The sequence below is a fragment of the Squalius cephalus genome (genome assembly GCF_949319135.1).
Source record: "Squalius cephalus genome assembly, chromosome: 13".
NCBI classification, from domain to species: domain Eukaryota; kingdom Metazoa; phylum Chordata; class Actinopteri; order Cypriniformes; family Leuciscidae; genus Squalius; species Squalius cephalus.
The window spans coordinates 7,627,552-7,645,478 of NC_137134.1; the positions used below are offsets into that span (position 1 = coordinate 7,627,552).

General features: G+C 35.0%; 2 protein-coding genes across 4 annotated transcripts in view; one reads left to right on the top strand and one right to left on the bottom strand.

Moving 5' to 3' along the window:
- The window catches only part of armc9 (armadillo repeat containing 9), a 55,220-nt gene extending 43,070 nt beyond the window's left edge, over nt 1–12,150 (bottom strand). Inside the window, exons 1-9 of one of the 3 annotated variants that reach the window (XM_079889694.1) lie at nt 11,978–12,150; nt 11,515–11,600; nt 11,297–11,422; nt 8,286–8,456; nt 7,872–8,027; nt 7,543–7,635; nt 5,645–5,669; nt 3,890–4,047; nt 3,683–3,781 (exon numbers count right to left, since the gene is read on the bottom strand). In XM_079889694.1, coding sequence (XP_079745820.1) covers nt 3,683–3,781; nt 3,890–4,047; nt 5,645–5,669; nt 7,543–7,635; nt 7,872–8,027; nt 8,286–8,456; nt 11,297–11,422; nt 11,515–11,589 — 903 coding nt within the window. In that variant the 5' untranslated portion in view covers nt 11,590–11,600; nt 11,978–12,150. Of the gene's footprint in view, nt 1–3,682; nt 3,782–3,889; nt 4,048–5,644; nt 5,670–7,542; nt 7,636–7,871; nt 8,028–8,285; nt 8,457–11,296; nt 11,423–11,514; nt 11,632–11,977 lie in introns of all 3 variants that reach the window. The other 2 variants (XM_079889695.1, XM_079889693.1) reach the window with 2 other exon arrangements.
- Nucleotides 12,151–12,553: 403 nt separating this feature from the next.
- On the top strand, nt 12,554–17,832 carry polr2h (RNA polymerase II, I and III subunit H). Its single transcript, XM_079889696.1, has 6 exons — nt 12,554–12,703; nt 12,863–12,962; nt 13,686–13,769; nt 16,453–16,546; nt 16,811–16,894; nt 16,979–17,832. Exons 2-6 carry the CDS (start codon nt 12,890–12,892, stop codon nt 17,094–17,096), a joined length of 453 nt encoding a protein of 150 aa, XP_079745822.1. The 5' UTR covers nt 12,554–12,703; nt 12,863–12,889; the 3' UTR covers nt 17,097–17,832.
- Nucleotides 17,833–17,927: the final 95 nt, after the last annotated feature.

Below are 17,927 nucleotides of genomic sequence, written 5' to 3' on the forward strand. Positions count from 1 at the left end.
TGGATAGATGCACTTTTATGATGATATATGCACTTTTATCATGGATATACACTTTAATGATGATAGATGCACTTTTATGATGGATAGATGCACTTTTATGATGGATATATACACTTTTATGATGATAGATGCACTTTTATGATGATAGATGCACTTTTATGATGGATAGATGCACTTTTATGATGATATATGCACTTTTATCATGGATATACACTTTAATGATGATAGATGCACTTTTATGATGGATAGATGCACTTTTATGATGGATATATACACTTTTATGATGATAGATGCACTTTTATGATGATAGATGCACTTTTATGATGATAGATGCACTTTTATGATGGATAGATGCACTTTTATGATGGATATATACACTTTTATGATGATAGATGCACTTTTATGATGATAGATGCACTTTTATGATGATAGATGCACTTTTATGATGGATAGATGCACTTTTATGATGGATATATATACACTTATGATGATAGATGCACTTTTATGATGATAGATGCACTTTTATTATGGATATATACACTTATGATGATAGATGCACTTTTATGATGATAGATGCACTTTTATGATGGATAGATGCACTTTTATGATGGATATATATACTTTAATGATGATAGATGCACTTTTATGATGGATAGATGCACTTTTATGATGGATATATACACTTTTATGATGATAGATGCACTTTTATGATGGATATATACACTTTAATGATGATAGATGCACTTTTATGATGGATAGATGCACTTTTATGATGGATATATACACTTTTATGATGATAGATGCACTTTTATGATGCACTTTTATGATGATAGATGCACTTTTATGATGATAGATGCACTTTTATGATGGATAGATGCACTTTTATGATGGATATATACACTTTTATGATGATAGATGCACTTTTATGATGCACTTTTATGATGATAGATGCACTTTTATGATGATAGATGCACTTTTATGATGGATAGATGCACTTTTATGATGGATATATACACTTTAATGATGATAGATGCACTTTTATGATGATAGATGCACTTTTATGATGGATAGATGCACTTTTATGATGATATATGCACTTTTATCATGGATATACACTTTAATGATGATAGATGCACTTTTATGATGGATAGATGCACTTTTATGATGGATATATACACTTTTATGATGATAGATGCACTTTTATGATGATAGATGCACTTTTATGATGGATAGATGCACTTTTATGATGGATATATACACTTTTATGATGATAGATGCACTTTTATGATGATAGATGCACTTTTATGATGATAGATGCACTTTTATGATGGATAGATGCACTTTTATGATGGATATATATACACTTATGATGATAGATGCACTTTTATGATGATAGATGCACTTTTATTATGGATATATACACTTATGATGATAGATGCACTTTTATGATGATAGATGCACTTTTATGATGGATAGATGCACTTTTATGATGGATATATACACTTTAATGATGATAGATGCACTTTTATGATGGATAGATGCACTTTTATGATGGATATATACACTTTTATGATGATAGATGCACTTTTATGATGGATATATACACTTTAATGATGATAGATGCACTTTTATGATGGATAGATGCACTTTTATGATGGATATATACACTTTTATGATGATAGATGCACTTTTATGATGCACTTTTATGATGATAGATGCACTTTTATGATGATAGATGCACTTTTATGATGGATAGATGCACTTTTATGATGGATATATACACTTTTATGATGATAGATGCACTTTTATGATGCACTTTTATGATGATAGATGCACTTTTATGATGATAGATGCACTTTTATGATGATAGATGCACTTTTATGATGGATATATACACTTATGATGATAGATGCACTTTTATGATGGAGAGATGCACTTTTATGATGATAGATGCACTTTTATCATGGATAGATGCACTTTTATGATGTTAGATGCACTTTTATGATGATATATACACTTATGATGATAGATGCACTTTTATGATGATAGATGCACTTTTATGATGGATAGATGCACTTTTATGATGGATATATACACTTATGATGATAGATGCACTTTTATGATGGATAGATGCACTTTTATGATGGATATATACACTTATGATGATAGATGCACTTTTATGATGATAGATGCACTTTTATGATGATAGATGCACTTTTATCATGGATAGATGCACTTTTATGATGATAGATGCACTTTTATGATGGATAGATGCACTTTTATCATGGATAGATGCACTTTTATGATGTTAGATGCACTTTTATGATGATAGATGCACTTTTATCATGGATAGATGCACTTTTATGATGTTAGATGCACTTTTATGATGGATAGATGCACTTTTATGATGTTAGATGCACTTTTATGATGATAGATGCACTTTTATGATGGATAGATGCACTTTTATCATGGATAGATGGACTTTTATGATGGATAGATGCACTTTTATTATGGATATATACACTTTTATGATGATAGATGCACTTTTATGATGGATAGATGCACTTTTATGATGGATATATACACTTTTATGATGATAAATGGACTTTTATGATGATAGATGCACTTTTATGATGGATAGATGCACTTTTATGATGATAGATGCACTTTTATGATGGATAGATGCACTTTTATGATGGATATATACACTTTTATGATGATAGATGCACTTTTATGATGATAGATGCACTTTTATGATGGATATATACACTTTTATGATGATAGATGCACTTTTATGATGGATAGATGCACTTTTATGATGATAGATGCACTTTTATCATGGATAGATGCACTCTTATCATGGATAGATGCACTTTTATCATGGATAGATGCACTTTTATGATGGATAGATGCACTTTTATCATGGATAGATGCACTTTTATGATGTTAGATGCACTTTTATGATGGATAGATGCACTTTTATCATCGATGGATGCACTTTTATAATGGATAGATGCACTTTTATGATGATGGATAGATGCACTTTTATGATGATGGATAGATGCACTTTTATGATGGATAGATGCACTTTTATGATGGATAGATGCACTTTTATCATGGATAGATGCACTTTTATGATGTTAGATGCACTTTTATGATGGATAGATGCACTTTTATCATCGATGGATGCACTTTTATAATGGATAGATGCACTTTTATGATGATGGATAGATGCACTTTTATGATGATGGATAGATGCACTTTTATGATGGATAGATGCACTTTTATGATGGATAGATGCACTTTTATGAGCTTCAATCTGATGGTTGCAATTCATTGCCATTATAAAGCTTGGAAGCGTCCGGGAGTTTTTTAATATAACTCCGATTATATTGTCTGAAAGAAGAAAGTCATATACACCTAGGATAGCTTGAGGGTGAGTAAATCGTGGGCTAATTTTCATTTTAAAGTGAACTACTCCTTTAAGTAATATGTACAGAGACTGAACAAAGAGTAATTTGCTTGATAAACAAATTGGATTTGGGTGCAGTGTGAACAAAGCCTAATATTTTGAATAGTTTTTGCAACTTTTTATCCAACATTCTGGTAGCCAAACGCATATAAAGTTGTATTCCCATCTAGGATTCATAAAAGCACAGAAACAGTGAACGCAGAGACTCACAGTGCCGGGTCTGGTGAAGTCTACACTCTGAGCAGCGCTCTGTCTCATGTGACTGTTGAAGAGCTGCATACACACACCCTGCAGGTACTCTGGGGAGATCTGCAAAACATCAACCACATTCCCTTGAGCGTTTTAGCTTTGTCATGTGCAATTATCATCCTTAATTTTTTAATTGTGGGCGTAATGTGGGTCTTGCTGTTTGCTTGCCATCTTTCCACGGACTGTGGCCTCCAGTGAATCCACCAGCTCGGCCGTGACGCCGATGAGGTTGTGATGGTCGGCCTGCAGCTTAGCGAATCTCCTCATGTAGATGGTGGCCTTCCTTTCTGCCTCAGTCACATGGAGCTGCATTTGCTGAATCACTTCTGGATGACAAAAAACACAAAGTCAAATCAGGGGTTGGTGTGCATGCATGAGGCAAAAGAGTCACATCAGGACAGAAAGTTAACAATTTCAGGGTATAACAGTGCATTTTAACCTAAATGAACACTAAAACAGCTAAATAAAACCATTATTATTGACACAATTCTACATATTCGTATTATTATATTATATTTAGTTCTGTCAAATCGATGAATCGCAATTAAACACATCTAACATAAAAGTTTGTAAAAATGTGTGTAGAAACAAACACACACACACATTTACAAACCTTTATGTTAGATGTGATTAATCACGATTAATCGATTTGACAGAACTAATGATATTATATTATAATATTATGTAACACTTTATTTTACAGTGTATTTGTTATATGTTACATGTACTTATGCAACTAACCCTCAACCAAACCCTAATCCTACCCTAACCCTATAGTAAACACATGTAGTTAATAAATATTACTGAGTACTTAAAGGGGGGGTGAAATGCTATTTCATGCATACTGAGTTTTTTACACTGGTAAAGAGTTGGATTCCCATGCTAAACATGGACAAAGTTTCAAAAACTAAGTTGTACGTTTGAAGGAGTATTTTTGTTCCAAAAATACTCCTTCCGGTTTGTCACAAGTTTCGGAAAGTTTTTTTCGAGTATGGCTCTGTCTTACGTAAGATAGGGCGGAATTTCCTTATATGGGTCCTAAGGGCACTTCTCCGGTAAGATCGCGGCCGCGCGCGCACTCGTAGACCAGAGCAAGAGAGTGAAAGCAGTTCGCCATCAAAGCGCCCTGCCCGGCTTTTGGGAAGTCAATGTCACCAAAGAAGTGTGTTTTTGGTTGCCAGGGCAAGACAACCCTGCACAGATTCCCAAAGAACCCAGCGTTAAGGAACCCGTGGCAGTTTGTTTTCCTGAGCATAAACGGAGTTGTGTAAGACTTTTGTTCCCTGCATTTCGACGATGATTGTTTTATAAACAAAGCCCAGATCTACGGATTTGCAGATCGTCTAATGCTTAAGGATCGAGCAGTCACAATGATAAAGGTTCGCGGTCGTGCGTTGGAACCGGACGGTGAGTAAAACTGTTTGTTGAACAAATGTCTCTGTGTGTTGTCACTAGCTTGGCGCGTTAGCACAGCTAAGCTTCGCCCACACGGCCCGCCCCCAGCCGCTCGGTTTTTTCCGGAAAGACTCGGTACAGCCTATCTTTATGTTAAAAATTTAATAAACAAAATACTTTTTGGAGATATGAAGGATGCAATATTACTCTATAGGTACTCAAGATTAACAGGAGATTGAGTGAAAATGAGCATTTCACCCCCCCTTTAAATGTATAACGACACGGTAACAATGACACCTTAAAATAAAGTGTAACCTAATATTATATTATATTATAAAAAATGTAATTACTTCCCATCATCATGATTTACAATGCGACTGGAGATTCAGGATTAAAACTACTTCCTCTATATGCTTCCCTCACCTTGTGACCAATTAATTACTTGAATTATATTAAAATTTAGCCTATTTTTGGGCTCTACCAACAATACTACAGTAACAATCTAGGAAGTGCTTCAGAATAACTCACCTTTGTTGCCTTTTCCACCATCGTTCTGGTTTCTTTGTGTTAAGGAGTCATGCCAACAAGTCATTTTTCATTTTGATGGATTCATGTCAGCAATTTTCCTTCCCCTTAAACACCATCAGTTTGCTCATTAAACATCATTCAGAGGACTTGTTTTCACAATCCACAGCCCATTGTTCTGACACAACACCAGAACATGTGCGTTTTACCACTATATACCATACACATGCACAATGTTTAAAGATTATGCAATCATAATCCTCAGGCTTTCCTATATTACGACAGAGGTTCAGCCATCAATAGCTGAGGTGGACAATTTATTGTTTATTGTAAAGCAGCTTTGGTTGATATCATAAATTCATTCAAAGGTGCATTGTTCAGCTGCTCTTTCACAATTACTAACTAAATGCTCTCACAATTACTAATGAAATACTCTCACAATTACTAATTAAATACTCTCACAATTACTAATTTAATGCTCACGGCTATTTCAGGTTTCGGGTAAACTATTTAAGGGCTGTTTCAAAGGCATGTATCACTTTCAATATGGCTTATAATTAGGTTCAGTGATTAAAACATTCCACTAATTGTTTTCATTATTGCTTTACAGTATACACACTGCCAATACTGCATTTTGTTCTGCTTAATATCTTTATGGAATATGTGATACATTTTTTTCAGAATTCTTTGATGAATAGAAAGTTCAAAACAACAGCATTTATTTGAAATAAAAAAGGTGTAACATTATAAATGTGTTTACTGTCATTTAAACGGCAGTTTATATACTCTATTAAAAATGATTATAATAATATCATTTTTATGGTTATTGAAACAGCATTTTATGACACTTCTTATGTAATTATTAGTATATGTACGTTTTAAGTGAGATGAAGGTTATAAGTCATACTAGTGCAAAGTGCCCGTGCAAAATCAGTTTTTGAGTGTGTTTTTAGTAATTGTTGTTTTGGTGTGTTTGAGTGCTCATTGTTACAATTACACAGCAAAAGCTCAGTGACATTTTTATTTGTGCATGGTAGAAAGCAATAATGTTAAGCGCATCAGACTAAAATATAATATTTAGAAATAAACAGTGTAGCTGAATTACAGATTCAGTTAACATCCACAAATGAATAAGCGCGCCACAGTGAACTCAGAAAAAAACGCTATGCTTGAGCAAACAGTTTGTGAATAGGCGACTACAAATGATGGGCGTAAATAAGATATAATATTCAGAAGTAAACAGTGTAGCTGACTTAATGTTTAGCTGACAGAGTGTTTATATCACACTAAGTGCTTCTTTTACCGATATATTTAACGATATCTTTTGTATTTCTAATCCAAACAACGTCAAACTTGGCACTGCACTTACTCGTGCCCGAAGCGAGACACCTGTCAAGTTTGAAATCCATCGGACTAACGGTTCGAGAGATATGCGAATAACACACACACACACACACACACACGTTTCTGATAAGATAGATAAGTAATCTAGAACACATTTATTCAATAAAATGGTATGTCCTCATGTCGCCATGTTAAGATCACATGACCAACAGAATACTGATTTATCTTCATTATCAGATACCTTTGTGCATTTAACACTACTGCTGTGTTAACCTGTAAAACACTGTTAAATGTATCTTTAAACCGTTCACAATGTACAACACTTCTGCTTTTTTCTGCTTTCCACATACAGAAGCAGTTACCATGAGATTAGAAAAGGGACATTCGATAAGCTTTAATGAGTCAATAAAAGTTAATAATTTTCATTGAAGAACCTTCTGAACACAGAACAAATGTAATTATTACCCAGGATTAATTAAAACTACTTTATCTAAGTACTTTCCACAAAACAAAGGTGTGTATATATATATATATATAAATGGGGGAAAAAAGGATACATATAAAGTCAAAAGCCTCGGTTTGTTTGACGCTTTCAGAGTCACTGAAAGAAACTTCTCCAGCCTTTCTCTCAACTCTGGCATCCAGGAATCCTATGATCAAGTAGAGAAAATATGACAACGCTTCAAAACTTCTTCTGCAATTGCTCAGTGTAACTGATGTTTGCCACACATAAATATTTGAATTTCTCAATATGCTGCTAGTATGATGTACCTATAAGACTGTATCTCGTATCCTATTCTAAGTTTTCAAAGTAATTTTTTTGCAGTGACTTTTAATCAGCTGGTGTTTTGGTGATTGTTAGTGTGTGTGTGTGTGTGTGTTGCACCTGGAAGAGCTCTTGGAAGGACGGGTGCACCGTGGGATTGGGCACAAACGGCAGGGCGTAGAAGGGCAGGAATTCAGTGGTCTGGCTCAGCGCCGCCCCTCTGGTCTCCAGGTACTGTTTGAAATGTGTGATCCTGTTCTCAAACTCTCCTTTATCCTGCATTACACAGTTATGTTTTCACATTAAACAAAAACTTAATTAGATTTGTCTGAAAGCCAATACAATGTCTATTAAATATTGATTTAAATCATGCATTTGACTGAACGAGAGGTTTGCTTGAATATGTTATTTTATGGGGACATCTGTTGGTCGAACAGCGTACATGCATGGTATATTTACCTATGTCAATACAGTCATTTCATTTAAAAGTAATAGGTCATTGTATTTGCATTACCAGAAATAAAGTGCCCTTACGTGATTTCCTACAGGAGATTTCAGTGGGTATATTGTAAAATGAATTTGTAAGTAGAATTCCAGTTTCTGTGCCGCTGGATCACAATCCCGAATCTCTGGAGGAATGTTTTTAGCCCACAGCTCAGAGAACACCTTATAGTCTCCATCATTAAAGGAGCTGAGGAAATCATCCTATAGGAAAGAGAAGAAAAAAACAAAATTATCAAATAATGAACTTTATTTATAAAAAATAAAAATAACAACTTTTCAGTTGCTTTTCTATTTTTAATCTTTTAAAATTCACAAATACTAAGCATTTTGGTAATGGACAAAAATAAATTAAAAAAAGATGTTCTCTGATCACTGAGTAAACATATTTAAATTAATTATATTTCGTTTTAAACTCTTATTCTTTTAGAAAGAAAAAAAATGCTTTGTAAAATGCTTGACAGGTAATGACAGCAGTGATGCAGCTTCAAGTTTGAAGGTTTTAAGTTTAAATGTTTTAAGTCTGAAATAGTTTTAAGTTTTATATTAGTAGTTTTAAAAGCTAGAATGTTTTAGAAACAGACAGACAGACAGACAGACAGATAGATAGATAGATAGATAGATAGATAGATAGATAGATAGATAGATAGATAGATAGATAGATACTGTAGACAGACAGACAGACAGACAGACAGACAGACAGACAGACAGATAGATAGATAGATAGATAGATAGATAGATAGATAGATAGATAGATAGATAGATAGATAGATAGATAGATAGATAGATAGATAGATAGATAGATAGATAGATGACAGACAGACAGACAGACAGACAGATAGATAGATAGATAGATAGATAGATAGATAGATAGATAGATAGATAGATAGATACATACTGTAGATAGACAGACAGACAGACAGACAGACAGACAGATAGAAAGATAGATAGATAGATAGATAGATAGATAGATAGATAGATGACAGACAGACAGACAGACAGACAGACAGATAGATAGACAGATAGATAGGTAGATGACAGACAGACAGACAGACAGACAGACAGATAGATAGATAGATAGATAGATAGATAGATAGATAGATAGATAGATACTGTAGACAGACAGACAGACAGACAGACAGATAGATAGATAGATAGATAGATAGATAGATAGATAGATAGATAGATAGATAGATAGATACTGTAGACAGACAGACAGACAGACAGACAGACAGATAGATAGATAGATAGATAGATAGATAGATACTGTAGACAGACAGACAGACAGACAGACAGACAGATAGATAGATAGATAGATAGATAGATAGATAGATAGATAGATAGATAGATAGATGACAGACAGACAGACAGACAGACAGACAGACAGATAGACAGATAGATAGGTAGATGACAGACAGACAGACAGACAGATAGATAGATAGATAGATAGATAGATAGATAGATAGATAGATGACAGACAGACAGACAGACAGACAGACAGATAGACAGATAGATAGGTAGATGACAGACAGACAGACAGACAGACAGACAGACAGATAGATAGATAGATAGATAGATAGATAGATAGATAGATACTGTAGACAGACAGACAGACAGACAGACAGACAGACAGATAGATAGATAGATAGATAGATAGATAGATAGATAGATAGATAGATAGATGACAGACAGACAGACAGATAGATGGGTAGATGACAGACAGACAGACAGACAGACAGACAGACAGACAGATAGATAGACAGATAGATAGGTAGATGACAGACAGACAGACAGACAGACAGATAGACAGATAGATAGGTAGATGACAGACAGACAGACAGACAGACAGACAGATAGATAGATAGATAGATAGATAGATAGATAGATAGATAGATAGATAGATACTGTAGACAGACAGACAGACAGACAGACAGACAGACAGATAGATAGATAGATAGATAGATAGATAGATAGATAGATAGATAGATACTGTAGACAGACAGACAGACAGACAGACAGACAGATAGATAGATAGATAGATAGATAGATAGATACTGTAGACAGACAGACAGACAGACAGATAGATAGATAGATAGATAGATAGATAGATAGATAGATAGATGACAGACAGACAGACAGACAGACAGATAGACAGATAGATAGGTAGATGACAGACAGACAGACAGACAGATAGATAGATAGATAGATAGATAGATAGATAGATAGATGACAGACAGACAGACAGACAGACAGATAGACAGATAGATAGGTAGATGACAGACAGACAGACAGACAGACAGATAGATAGATAGATAGATAGATAGATAGATAGATAGATAGATACTGTAGACAGACAGACAGACAGACAGACAGATAGATAGATAGATAGATAGATGACAGACAGACAGACAGATAGACAGATAGATAGGTAGATGACAGACAGACAGACAGACAGACAGACAGATAGACAGATAGATAGGTAGATGACAGACAGACAGACAGACAGACAGATAGACAGATAGATAGGTAGATGACAGACAGACAGACAGACAGACAGACAGATAGATAGATAGATAGATAGATAGATATATAGATAGATAGATAGATAGATACTGTAGACAGACAGACAGACAGACAGACAGACAGATAGATAGATAGATAGATAGATAGATAGATAGATGACAGACAGACAGACAGACAGACAGACAGATAGACAGATAGATAGATAGATAGATAGATAGATAGATAGATAGATAGATAGATAGACAGACATTTGACAGAAAGACAGACAGACAGACAGACAGACAGACAGACAGACAGATAGATAGAGAGATAGATAGATAGACAGATAGAAAGATAGGTAGATAGATAGACAGACAGATATATGACAGAAAGACAGACAGATAGATAGATAGATAACAGATGGACACACAGACAGACAGACAGACAGATAGTTTATAATAAGATAATAAGGCAAGTTCCTCCACTAGAACACTGCCGATGAGCATGTGTTGTTGTGTGTGAATGAGATCAGGAACTCTCACATGAGTGATGCTGGTTCTGGAGTCTCGGCGTGTCGCTCCGGAGCTTTTCAGGGCAGGTTTTCCTTTGCGTTTGATTTCCTTCTCAAACACTCTCGCAGTCTCTTCAAACTCGCCAAACTTCAGATACTGTAAACCGTTACATCACATTTGTCATTATATGTCCATATCTGTGAAATATTACTTAAATAAATAAACTGATAAAAGTGCTGTAAGCCCACCTCATTGATCATCGACAGAAGATCACTTTCACTGGCCAGATTCTCACCCATCTTTTCAGATTTTCTGGAGCTCATTGATCCACAATCTAAAACAACAAACCATAAACTTTAATAACACTGGAATACAGAGAAGAGCATAAAGAAAATATTACATCTCAAGACGAAGATGTCACTGCTAAATACTAAATAATACTTTTATAAACCCACACAAAACAAACAAAATACACAATTTGCTTTACAATTAAGTCACTTGAGAACTATTTTCCTATCTTCAGTCCAAGGCTAAACAAATAAATAAACCATATATATATATATATATGATGCTGAAAACACTACACATATTTTTAGGTATGTAATAATGAGTAACGTTAGAATACACATATAACGTATAACCCATATAGTTAACTTACGTTAGCTAGCTTGTTTGATAGCCAGTTTACAGTCTGAGTATAACAGAACTCACCGCATTAAGAATATTTTACTGTACAACCGTCGCTCAACATATCTGATGTGTTTTATGTCAAATCTGTCGAGACATATGTAGTATTAAAGATGATTTCCGCGGGATAAACAGAAGCTGTTTGGCTAACCGTGGCGGTAACCATGAGGAAGACGCTTTCTCATAACAACCGCAACGAAACTACGGTTGCCGGAAAGCAGTGTCGTAAATTGTTTGTAGTTTTACGTGAGATAAAATGTAGTCTTTTGTATTTTTCTCGATGGCTTGAGCGTTTTTTTTTTTTTCCAATAAATGAAAGTTATTGGTTTGTTTATTTGAGAATTGATTTATTATAATCAACATTGGCATATTTTTTAAAAATTATTTTATGTCGTGCAAGCCTTCTAAAAAGAAGTTATATTTATTTATTCTTATTTATGTATTACTTTTTCTATTTATGTAAATATATATATATTTTTTAATACGACTGTGTAATTTACTACGATGGCGGAATATTTATATTTTAGAGCAAAGTAAAATGATATATATTTAATCGTAGCAGAGAATGTCTATCGTAGTAAATCGCGCCATGAACCGGATGCAGTAGTAAGTCACGTGGCCGGAGGTGAAGCACATTGTTTCGCGGCATGTTTCATATTTGTGTTGAATGAGAAGAGAGTTGTTTATTTATACAGTTGTTCTCTCACATTTTTAACTGGAACGATATCACGCACACTATATCTGGAGAAAGTATGTCATATTTGCAGAAAAGCGTTTATTTAAAACGCTATGTATATTTGATACTAACGAGAGTGTTAGTATGAGGCTGTATGAAACATCGACATGCAATTCATTCATATTTTACAGAGTCACGTGCTAAATATTGCCCTCCTTGTTTTGTTTGACCAGGATAATACATCGCCAGTTTGAGGACAGATGGCTGGGATTCTGTTTGAGGACATCTTTGATGTGAAAGACATTGATCCGGATGGGAAAAAGTTTGACAGAGGTGAGAATATGAAATTAATGGTTACTACTTTAAGAAATACAATTTTTCTTTCGTTTTTTACAGCCGATATCCATTATTAAAGTAGTATCTATATAATAAACTAGTATTTACTTAACACTGGCGGCCAAAAGTTTGGAATAATCAAGTTTTTATCAATCCTATGTATTCTTATTGAGTAATATTTCACAATATTGCTGTTTTTACTATATTTTTGAGCATATAAATGCAGCAGAAGAGACTTTTTTTCACTTAATCTTATGTAAATGCTACATTAATAATTGATACTACTGAGCATTCAACATTAAAACAAAAAGTTTAAAATGAAGTACAAATAAATAACAAGAAAATACAAATATTTAACCTATTACTTAATATTTATTTGAATGTAAATGCTACTTTAATAATGGATTTTGGGAAGATAACAACTAAATAAAAAACATATCATGCCTGAACAATATTTGGTTTCGCCTTATTTCGATGGTCTATTTTGACACTCTTCTGACTATAAGTGACTTTGCACATTAGAGTATTAGTAGACTACTTACACTATTAACCCGAACCTAATACTCTACTAATACGCAAATGGCTGCTAGTTGACATGTAGTTGCAAAGTTACTGAAGAATGTCTAAAGTACTTTTAAATCAAACTCAATGTTGTCCAAATACACTGGCAATCTATAACACCAAAATATTAAAAATTCATATTTGTTTTGTTTTTATTAGTATCTCGTCTTCACTGTGAAAGTGAGTCTTTCAAAATGGACCTGATCCTTGATGTGAACATCCAGATTTATCCTGTTGATCTCGGTAAGTCATTGATGTTCAGTTGTCATATATATAAATAAACACAAAATTGCTGCTTCTTTTTATTATTTTTAATTTTTTTTATTAAACTATGTGTCTCTGTGTTTAATTAAATTCTATTATAATTAACATTTTCTTAAAGATAAAAAATGTATCTTTGCTAATGCTGTAAACTATATAGGGAGCCCTTAATTACACATTACTATAATATTAAAGGTTACAATTAACAACAGAGCCCAAATGATTAATTCAGTTCAACACTCAGATTAAAAAAGGTACTTTATAGTGCACATAAGGCAGGTTTTGCATTAACTCTTAAATATAATTATAAAAGTTAATTTTCTACACCAATTATTTTTTTTAAATATAATAATTTACACAGTGGCTGTCATAACTCACAGAAAGCACACAAATGTTGACTTCACTTTCAAGTTTTGTGCTTGGACAAATTTACACAAAAATGATGTCAACAAGCCCATCTCGGTGAGTATCCTAGCAGACATTACGTGAAAGTGAACAGTCGAGAAAGACAACGTGTGTGTGTAACAGTGTCAGTGTACTGAATCCGTGCATCAGGTCTTAAAGGTGTCATATTAATTTCAGCTCAAAATCCCCCCTCCCCCAGATCATTTATTATAACTTGTCAAATTTGTCCCTTTTTGGGTGTGAGGAAAATCACGCCGTTTTTGTGTGTGTCCCTTTAAATGCAAATGAGCTGCGGCTCCGCCTCCTTTCAAAAGAGGGCGGAGCCTTTACACAAGCTTCAGATACAATAACAAAACACGCGAATAATCTCACTCATCCAAAATCTCCGAAATAACCAGTGTCGAGTGCAGCCTTACGGAGAGACTCAGGAAAAGGTTCGACTTTTATACGCATATTTATATAGTTTGTAGAGTTACATTGATTCATCTCATCGACTTGTACCGGCATGTTTAACTTTTACACAAGTTGACACAGTTCCCTGAGGTCTAAATAAGACAACTGTGACATTTTTCTTTGGTCAAATAGTGTTCAGTGCTTGTCTGTGCAGCAACGAAAGTTTACATGCTTTGCTTTGGAAACGTGCAGATTAAAGGAGACATATCATGCTTTTAAATCGTTCCTTTTTACATATAAATCATACATTTGTAGTCTATATAAAGCGGAACTGCAATGCTTGGGTCTGAATTCCTCATTATTATAGCTCCACAGGCCCCTTTTCGACCCCTTTTCTGATGTGCGTCTGAGAGCAACTCGTTTTGGTGCGGTCTCTTTAAATACAACTGAGACACTTCATACCCCGCCCCCTCTCCAGGTGACACTCGGTTCAACTCCACCCCGTTCGGCCATTTTTGTAGTTTGATAGCAGAGATACGATTATCTAGCGGCACAGAAACTTTTTATTCACACGTTATTAACAAAATGTCAACAACGGAAGACTTGTCCAGCCAGCCTTACATGTTCGAGCCAGAGTCGGACCCGGAGCGAGATGAAAATGAAGACGACGAACCTGCAGAACAACGTCTTCATATGGATGTATCGCAATGGTGTGTTACTGTATTTACACATGAAACTTTGGTCTTCCGACCTTTTACCACCGTGTCGATTTATTTTGATTAATATGTGCGAGGGAGAGAGAGCTCTAGTTTGGAGACGGTGTCTTGTTTACACTTTCGCCTGGCTCCGAAGAGAGAGAGTACGCGCGACCGGGTCTCTCTCTCTCTGCTCGTTCTTTCAGTTAAACATGCGCCCTGTCACAAGCGCAGCAGTTCATCTACATTAGACGGTGTAATGAAGCGTGTGGGTTACTACATCCAACAACCGAACATTTGAACTTACCCTCTCGTAACTTCTGCATCTTTTAGCTTGGACTACAAAATCACAGCGAGAAATAAAAATGGCGGATTGCTCGAAGTGTTGGGCTGGAAGTCAATGTCCTTATTTGGCAGTTCCGCTGCAAATACTGTGACGTGATAGTTCACAAAACGTCATAGAGAACAGAAAAATCTGAACAGGTTGAAAAATATGACCAAAACAGAATATAAAGATATCAACGAAACACCTGAAGAGAATAATGTCAACTTTTCTGTACTTCTAAACACTCCAAATATACAACAAAATGCATTTAACGGCTAAAAAAGTGGATTTAGCATGATATGTCCCCTTTAAGGGACGTAATATTATAATAAGATCCCTTTCCTACGCCAGAAGCGGAGCAAAATCTGATCGGCTTATTTTTTACATGCTTGCAGAGAAAGGCTTACCGAAACAAACTTACTTGGTTATCACTTTTCATGTTTTCTGGGTTGGTAGATGCACCAGGGACCCGATTATAGCACTTAAACACTGTAAGAGTCCGATTTTCATGATATGTCCCCTTTAAAGTGACAGTAGCCTAATATTCCTGCTCTCTGTGCTTTTAATCAAACAACAGCAAAAGACAAGGAAATCCCTGACAGCTCTTGATTGAATAGCTTTTGTAACTTGAATAAGGATTAATCTGTAAATAAATGTTATTTTACATTTGATCTCTTTATTCAAACTTCTGGTACCAGAAAAACACTGTTTATTTTATTTGTATCTTTGCTCTGTTGTGTTTGTTGGTGCTGTTGCGTGTAGTTTGGACATTTGAACCGTACCGAAACCGTGACACAAAGCGAACTGTGAGTAATTTGAACCTAATATATACGCACCCTTTTCTCAGGTGACAAGTTCAGATTGGTGATCGCCAGCACACTGTATGAGGACGGGACGCCGGACGACGGCGAGTACAACCCTCAAGATGACAGACCGTCTAGGTAATCATGTGGTCATGATATAACATATGTAACTAAAAAAATTGACTAAATCAACATTTATTGGTTATAAACGCAATATGAAAAGTCTTGTTTCCCCTATTGTGACGTATATATCCCAGAGAAACGGCACATGATCATGAACAAATGTGGGCGGGGCTTGATTTTGTCTGTGGTTTGCTATTGGTGGATCTGATGTGATTGACAGGTTGACATAGAAAACTGTTATTTTAATGATGATATGTGGTGTTTGTTGTTGCTTTGCAGGGCTGATCAGTTTGATTATGTCATGTATGGAAAGGTTTATAGGATTGAAGGCGATGAAACCTCCACAGAAGCGGCCACACGACTGTGAGTGCTCTGCTCTAATGCTCGCTTCTCATTGTGAATGCAGTAAATGAATGATTGTGTGTGTGTGTGTGTGTGTGTGCACAGATCGGCGTACGTGTCTTACGGGGGCCTGCTGATGCGGCTTCAGGGAGATGCCAATAACCTGCATGGATTCGAGGTGGACTCCAGGGTTTATCTGCTGATGAAGAAACTGGCTTTCTGAAGGGTTTCCCAGCGCTTTTCCTGATCCGCCGGGATTCTCACTTTTCAGGACTGAGGAGACGACTTTTTTTTTTTTTTAACATGACGTTCTTTGATGAGAGACTGATATTGCTGATGATATCTGGAAACTGTGGCCTGTGGGAAATTGCGTAGAAAACATTTTGGTTATATGTTCAAAACATTTGATGAACTGTCCATGTGTTGGCCAACCGTTTTAATCCAATCCCTATTGAGTCACATTAAGACACATATAACATTTTGTACCTTTGTTTTCTTTTAAACTGTTTAATCAGTAAATGAGAAATTGTCTAAAAACGTCTAAAGAACTGCATCCTGGGCCTTGAGAATGAAATGACGTCCCAACACTGAAAGAAATGCAGTTTAATGTAATTTAAAGGGGAAAAAAGCGTCAGTGTGTGACACAGTTTGCACTGAGAGGCTCGTAATGGAAATCATAAGACAGAAGTTTCAGTCAGATGAGGGGCTGAATAACATATTTAACCCTTGGGTGTCTGTAGACAGTGGCAAAGAAGAGAATTTCACATTAGAGTTCGAAATATTTTTTGAAACGAGATATTTGAGCAACATTAAATGTCAAAATACACTTTAAAACTCTTATTTGTTATTTTCTAGATAAACATTTAACAAATTAAACAGTAATATATATATATATTAGGGCTGTCAAAAGATTAATCGCGATTAATCGCATCCAAAATAAACGTTTGTTTTTAATAATATATGTGTGTGTACTGTGTATAATTAAATTTGTATATATAAATACACACACATGCATGTATATATTTAAGAAAAATGTGTTATTTATATATATAAA

Bases quoted from the DNA above. Each gene is read 5' to 3' on its own strand.
- polr2h (XM_079889696.1), top strand. From the start codon at position 12,890: ATGGCTGGGATTCTGTTTGAGGACATCTTTGATGTGAAAGACATTGAT. The intron at 13,770-16,452 runs GTAAGTCATTGA...CCCTTTTCTCAG, and splicing joins GATTTATCCTGTTGATCTCG to GTGACAAGTTCAGATTGGTG. The intron at 16,895-16,978 runs GTGAGTGCTCTG...GTGTGTGCACAG, and splicing joins ACAGAAGCGGCCACACGACT to ATCGGCGTACGTGTCTTACG.